Source organism: Camellia sinensis, chromosome 15 (genome assembly GCF_055761805.1).
Source record: "Camellia sinensis isolate YWXY chromosome 15, ASM5576180v1, whole genome shotgun sequence".
NCBI lineage: Eukaryota > Viridiplantae > Streptophyta > Magnoliopsida > Ericales > Theaceae > Camellia > Camellia sinensis.
In genome coordinates, this window is record NC_138975.1 from 8,814,925 (window position 1) to 8,822,815 (window position 7,891).

General features: G+C 35.5%; 1 protein-coding gene across 1 annotated transcript; it reads right to left on the reverse strand.

The window, feature by feature from the left end:
* Positions 1 to 1,506: 1,506 nt before the first annotated feature.
* On the reverse strand, positions 1,507 to 7,622 carry RPT1A (regulatory particle triple-A 1A). The gene is made up of 10 exons (XM_028232580.2): positions 7,405 to 7,622; positions 6,694 to 6,775; positions 6,306 to 6,397; positions 6,140 to 6,217; positions 5,484 to 5,545; positions 3,650 to 3,794; positions 3,267 to 3,485; positions 3,007 to 3,188; positions 2,666 to 2,841; positions 1,507 to 2,002 (listed from the first exon to the last, which is right to left on the reverse strand). The coding sequence occupies exons 1-10, from the start codon at positions 7,489 to 7,491 to the stop codon at positions 1,845 to 1,847; spliced, it is 1,281 nt and encodes a 426-aa protein (XP_028088381.1). The 5' UTR covers positions 7,492 to 7,622; the 3' UTR covers positions 1,507 to 1,844.
* Between the last annotated feature and the right edge of the window lie 269 nt (positions 7,623 to 7,891).

A 7,891-nucleotide genomic window follows, 5' to 3' on the forward strand; every position in this document is an offset into this window, starting at 1 on the left:
CTTTGACTGTGGCTTTATAAAGTTGAGAATATTTTTTGGTTTTAATTGGATACTGCATTAAATAGATATAGAGATTTGAACAGTTTCTTTTTCCTTCCATGTCAGAAGCTGATATTCAAGCCAAGAATGATTTTTGATTGATATACTGCAATGTTCTGAAATGGTTGTTAATTTTTTTTAAGGAAAAACAGATTGAAATAATTAAATAATTATTGAGAAATTGAGGAAACATGCCCCCACCGACCAACTTTCTTCACTTTTTGCTATTCCATCAACCGAATCTGGGGAATCTGATGGAATTAGGGGCTTCAATATCAGTTAAAAAAAATTGGAGAAATATCATTGGTCATAAAATGAAGGATTGCATGAGAAAAAGGAGAAAAAAAAAAAGAAAAAAAGAAAGGTAATTATTTTTTAAATTGATACTATGTTAGCAGACGATTAACACCTGCAAGGATCTTAAAATATAGGGTTATGTTAAAGATTTCAAATGATTTATTAAATTTTTTATCAAACTTCTCACATAGATATGGATTTACACAAGTTAGTTTGTATAGATCACATACCCATGTGAAAGGTATGATAAAAAATTTGATAAATTATTCAGGGTCATAGCATTTTCCTAAAATATATCTTCATCTCTGTTATTTTCTTACCTATACAAGAGGGGAGGTAAAAGGGAAACCCACAAGGAGAGAGAGGAGGCAACAAAAAATGTTGCAGAACCCTCTACTCGCATACAAATGGGGTGTTTTTACAAGCATCCTCGGATATAATAACAGGAGAGATAATGTCAATAGAGATCAGAGGACAGACGGCCTCCACTCCACTGCCAAGATTACATCCACACTCAATTCTCTTACACTTTATTTTGTTAGAGGATTTGAAAAAAAAAATATAAAAGTGCGTAAAACTAAATAAAATATAAATATATTTTATTCATATTTTTTCTATTTTTTTAATTTTTATTTTTAAAATCACTTCTCAAATCTCCAACTAAGGCTAAGTTTGGGAAGTCCCAAATAAGCCAAAAAGTCAAAAAGTTACTCAAAAAGTTAAAAAGTTAACACTATTCACCAAAAGTCAACAATTACGGCTGCACAACTCCCAATTCAAATTTTCCTCTACAAACCAATTTTACAATTTTTTATTACACATTTTTTCATAAAAAGTCAAAAAGTTAACCCAAACATCCATATTTTCAATCTCAATTTTTTAGTCCAAAAAGACAAAAAGTGCACTTATTTAGTCTTCCCAAACTTGGCCTAAATACATCATTAGTAACACTGGAACAAATTTCACATTTCTCACACAAGCCCTTCGAGAACACAAGAAATCAAAAATCTTCGATTTCAACTAGCAAACACATTGCACGAGATCTGCTTGTTATTTTACTTCCTTTCAGTTGTAGGGTAGGGGGAAGTGCGATTTTGACAGTAGACCAATTCAGACAGTAAATGGGAATTTTCAGTTATATCTAAGAAAATCACAAGCACAACAAAGCTATTGCAAATCTCAAACTGTCATGATGATACATTTAATGGACTATATAATCAAATAGCACCAACCACGGATCCACTAGTAACAGAAAAGGGTTTCCCCATCATTTTGACATTGAAAAGAGCAAAAAGCAATAAATTTTTCAATCTGCAGTTCAAAATAACGAAAAGAGATTATTGCAATCTGCAGCCCATTGGATAGGCAACTATAATGAAAGCAGTTCAAGGCCACTGGAGAGGATAGATAAGAAGAGGCAAACATCATCTGCATGACCCACTGTTGGATTTGAAGCCACAACCACGAAATTTCTCTCCAGAAAGAAAGAAAAGCAGCAGCTCAACCAATCAATTGTAAACCATATATTTGGGCGTGGCACTGAACTTCTGGTATCCCTTGATGACTTTGTTCACTGCATCAAGGAAGTCCTTTTCTGTCACTGTTTTCCTCCGTGCTCTAATTGCATACATTCCAGCCTCCGTACACACACTTCTTATGTCCGCTCCTGATACAGAAGATCCAATGGTGAAGCTAGAAAAAGTCAACAAATCCTCTTTTACAGTTAACACCATATAGAAAAACACACTAGAAGCCTCAAATATAATGGCGGTGGAGGCCAACCCCATAATTTTATGGAACAAGACATTGAAGCAACAAGCTAAGTAAATTGTAAGTCGCAAGATCGCTAATATAGTTTTTGGTTGACAATTCTTTTATAATGGCGAATGATGATTCCACCTGTAATACATTTTTCATCAATTTTTTAGTAAACCAAACGTGTGATGGAATAATCATTCCATTTCACTTCAGTTTAGTGAACCAAACAGAGCTTTTGAGGATGTGTGAGCACTTTCACACAGAAGAGGTGTAATTCATCTTACCAGTTTTCATAAAAATTAGGTCATAAGCAACTTACATTTTTATGTTGCCATACACATTACTGCTAAATAGTAGTTATATAACAATGCTAATATAAGTAAATTAAAATAGACAAATTGCCTACCTATGATACCACAATTTGTGGTTATTGTATATAGAATGCAAAATACGCCTGATTAATGATTATGTCATTTGTACAACAATGTTTTGAATTTAAAAGCATTAAATATCACAATAATAATACAAGATAAAATAAAGACCAAGCAGTCTTTAAGTGAAGCAACCATACCAGTAGAATTTGGGCATAGGCGAGCCAAAAGTTCAAAACGAACATCCCTTTCACAGTTCATTGTTCGTGTATGGATCTTAAAGATCTGTGTCCTGCTCTCCAAGTCTGGTAAGCCGAACTCAACTTTGCGATCTAACCTTCCAGGACGTAACAGTGCTGGGTCCAGAGTGTCTGGTCTGAAATATTGGTACAACAAAGGCCACAATGTATGCAATCAGACAATATCCACAAAATTGTAAGAACCAAACTTCATTGGCCATACTGAACCTCATTTGATTGAGTAGGTTGCAAATAAAATTCACCCAAAATAACAGCAGTTATATGATAGCAAGCCAACTAACCGATTTGTTGCCATCAGAACTTTGATGTTCCCTCGAGCATCAAATCCATCAAGCTGATTCACAATTTCAAGCATAGTGCGCTGAACCTCATTGTCTCCACCCACACCATCATCAAAACGTGCACCTCCTATGGCATCTACTTCATCAAAAAACACAATACAGGCTTTTTTGGAACGTGCCATCTGCCACAATAAAACAATCAATCAGAAATTAAGATGACATCAAGAAAGACAAGTCCTGTCTCGTGAAACAGCTAATACCTGAAATAGTTCACGAACCATACGGGCACCCTCCCCAACATATTTCTGAACAAGTTCACTTCCAATAACACGGATGAAACACGCATCAGTTCTATTAGCCACAGCTCTAGCTAAAAGTGTCTTACCGGTACCAGGTGGACCATAGCATAGAACACCCTTAGGAGGGTCGATTCCGAGCTTCACAAACTTTTCAGGATGAAGCATGGGCAGCTCAACAACCTGCAGCAAGAATTATTTATGATAGAGAGCTTATATTAGAGTTTAAGAACCGCAGCTTGCAGATAATGTCGTCTACATGTACATAATACAAAATCTAGATGTGTAAACAAGGGATAAGAATCAAAATGTCAGTAATGTAACACAATAAAAAATATAATATAAACCTCTCGCATCTTCTCAATCTGCTCCTTGCATCCACCAACATCATTGTACGTCACATCTGGTTTTTCTTCCACTGTCATCATGGTTACACTTGGATCAATTTTCGGAGGCAATGGAATCTGAATTTGATACTTGTTGCGATCAACTCTGCACCCACAACAAAATGATCAAACTAACAAGAGATCACCAAACTAAATAGACTTATATGTAACAAAAATATAAGAGGAAAGTGAAAACATAAGTGACATTGAATATTATAAACAAACACATGATTAGATGGGGGGGGAAGATACAGAATAACAAAGCTCCGAAAACAGGAAAGCATTTATTTCAAACACTTCATTAAAGCCAAAAAACTGTTTCATGCTCTTTAATAGCATTAGTTGAAATATTAAACCTTACTCAATATTTTTAATCTGATATAGAAGGGTCAACACCAAAATTATTACTTATCTAAGATAGTTTCCAACAATGACATCATGTTGTATGGACAACTTTAAAGCCACTGGGTCCAAGCTCAGGTCAAATATCAAAATCCAGTGAAATTCAGTAATGCTTTTGGGTTTGAGTAAGCCCCAATCTCCCTCAGAGTTTGTCAATTAATTCATTATATTGAATTTGGAAGAAAATGCATCTAAAGCATGTGATAATAAGAAAAAATGCCATAAATTTTCTTTGGTTGCAGATCCAAAAAAAAAAAGAAAAAAGAAAAAATGTCATACCCAATGCACAAAGCTCCTGCTTACACAGGCCTGGGAGAGGCAAGTGTGTGACAATCATGTGTAATTTTTATTTTTATTTTTATTTTTTTGTAAGTAACAATCATGTGTTATTTCTCCCAACTATATCAGTGAACAGACAACAAATTTATTCCTTGCAATACTGTCAAAGTGTTGTGTCCAACATGGGTGTCCAACACAACACACCTCCTCCAAAGAAGTGTTAGCGAAGAAGCATAAAAACTTTGCAATACTATCATGGATTGAAGTTTGTCCAACACCACACACCTCCTGTGGTGATGCCTGTCCCCACGTACTAAATGATAAGCAATGCCATCTTGGCATTGCAATACTATCATGGATTGAAGTTTGTCCCAACACCACACACCTCCTGTGGAGATGCCTGACCCCATGTATTAAATGACAAGCAATGCTAAGATAGCCCAAAACAATTATTGAACCTTTACTTCCAATTTTATTAGGCGATTCCCAACAACTATAACTCAAGTTACTTTCAATTTTACTTTTACTTTCATTTGGGGTGAATGTTTCACACAAGGAAGAGCTATATGGGTGGATATATGGTTGATGTTCATTCGATATAAGACTCCCAGGTTCAAGTTTCACCAGCTCCTTTATTTTGTTTTGCAATGACCCAATAACATTGGTTACGGTGGTTGCCCAACCTAAATTTGGCATGCCTCGGAGCCACCCAATCACCTAGGTGAGTACTCACCCTATATGCTGCTTAGGTGTGCCTTTCCTAGGGATTTTAGGCCAGGCATCCAAGCAAGCATCTGTAACAACTATGCTATTTAGGTGTTGCGGGCAATAACCCTAAGAATATAGTACTTGGATTATACATGCGAAGAAGAAGAAGAAGAAGAAGTGGAGAAGGAAAGAGACATTTCATCCTCACAAGGTTTAGACAACATAAATCACACATTTACAAATAAAGACATTCAAAGTGGACCAAAAGAGAATTTTCAATGAAAACAACTCATGCATTTATGAATGGTAAAAGTAAAACATGAGCAATTGTGATAAAATTCTGAAATGGATGTCTGTAAAATGCTTGTTAGCTCAAAACTTTAAAGTATGCAAGGAGGGAACCTACCCAACACGCATGCCTTCTTCAATATCAGTTGGGGAAACTTTGTCACCCAGGCCCACAACAAACTGCAGTTGCAAAAGCACGAAAGCAGTCAGAAAAAAAATGTTATATTTATGACTAATTTTTTTCTGCTCTGTTCGTTTCAATCTCAGACCAGACCAAACCAAACCAAACCAAGCCGTAAGTCCCCCCATCAAACGGGGTGTTCCAATAACAGACAAGTTAGAGAAAATGTTTTCATTCTATAAAGATGAAATTTTGTGTCTTTAGAAGAACAAAGAAAAATATGCATTGTTAGATTACTGCACTTCCTCTGTGTCACAACAAATCAAATGCTATTCAAGTTGATACTGCATAATAAAATCTCACTAATGCAATAATATAAAGCTGTCCAGGAATTTATCCGCCAGAGTTCCATGGCTACTGCAATTGCAGCCTGTGTAATTTGCATTATTAACCATATTCCATATTCCATAAATATTTTCTTTCTTCTCGGATAATGAAAACAAATAAACTTGAAACCTCCAATTATCCTTTATGTTCTTCAACTCTTTAATCAAAAAGAATTCAGGACTGCAACAAATCAAATTAGTACAAAAGCTTAGAGAAAGATATATTTGCATACACAAACATATAGGAATGCCCTATGAGAAATATACCTTTGCAATTTGCTTAACATTTATAACATATTTTGCATCATCAGTGTTTGGGTTGATGATCTTCGTGCACCTTGCTACCTGGTTACAAAAACCATCAACGATTAGGAAATGAAATATTATCAATAACAGAAAAAATGAAGTCCAAACACCCACTAGACAACCACACCTGCAGGGGCTGCTCCTCCTGCATCATTTGCTTATCAGATACAAGATCCCATTGGCTGGGTGCAGCCAAACCAGTGTCGGACTCCTTGATACCTATGGCAAAATATATTCCAACGTTTTAGTTTCATCATATTCAATCCATCCATAAATAGACACCCAATAAGCAACAAGGGAAAATTGTTGATCAAGAAAGTAATTATGGTGCTTGAACAGAAAAAAGAAAATGAAGAAAAACAAAATGTGGCAATTTCATATGATCACCTCTTTTAAGAAGAATTCACAATGAAAAAAATTGTAAGATCACACTTTAAAAGAAGAATAAAATTAACAAACTGTTAAACTAGACTCAGGAAATTGGTGAATTATACAGTTAGCACAAGAAAACATACCACATAGATCATTAACCTTCTTAGCCATATCCTTTATTTCCTTCTCTGCTTTCTTTATGCTGGTAGAGTAAGGACCCAAACCCTGCGTAAATCATAACAATAGAGCCAATTTAATAGACACCCAACAACATACTAAGAACAACAGAAGGCAAAGAACAAGCTACAAGCAGTTGGTAATGCTCAATGAGCATCATTTCCATATATTTCCCTACTTCATTTCATACATTTCCTTACTTTTAAACCAGTTGACAGCATAAGGGGAAACAGACGAGCCCTACTATTGATGGACAAGCATATAAAGATCTGAAGGCCTATTGAATAACAAACAGGAACAACACAACACAAACATCTACCAAAAATCGAAATATTAATCACTGTGAAGCAATTCGCCTCAAAATCTGTTGCTGTTGTATATTTCAGATGATAACATTAGGGCAAACAGAAAAGCCCTACTATTGATGGAAAAGCATATGAAGATCTGAATAAACAACAAATACCATACAAAAATCTGCGAAAAATCTGAATAATAATCACTCTGAAACAATAGGTACGATTTCAGTACATGAGAACAAATCCAAATAAAGCAATGAGATCCAAATACAGATTTCATTCTCTCAATTCAGTTTTCTATGTAACCAAACAAATGATAAGAAAATAACAGACATCGAGATATGAAGTGAAATTAGGGTTTTAGAAGGGGGGAGACTGTACATAAGTTTTGAGAAGAGCGATGTCGTCTTCATCGAGAGGACGAGGGTTCTTCTCGTCCTTGATCTCATCTTCGGGTTCAGGGGCCATTGATTACTCTCTTTCCTTCTACGAACTGCGAACTTTCTCGAGTAAAAATGCTTTTCTTGGGAAACAAACAACCACCGATGTCTCGAGTTGAATCGGAAATCCAATACTTCGCAACCTGGGTTTTGATTTATAGCAAAACACGACGAATAGCAGGTGATATGCACGTGACAGCCACTGGATCGGCCCACCAGTCCGTACGCTTGGCCCAATCTGATTGTGGGCTTGTGTAAAATCCTTTTAGGCTTAGGAGTGGTTTGCCATCCCCTATATAATTTATTTTTTTATCTTTTTTTCATCACATTACCTCTTTACTTTTTTATATATTTTTTCGTAAAAAGACAAAACGTACACTTATTTAAATCATTCCAAACAACTTCTTCGAATTCGTTTAGATATGGGT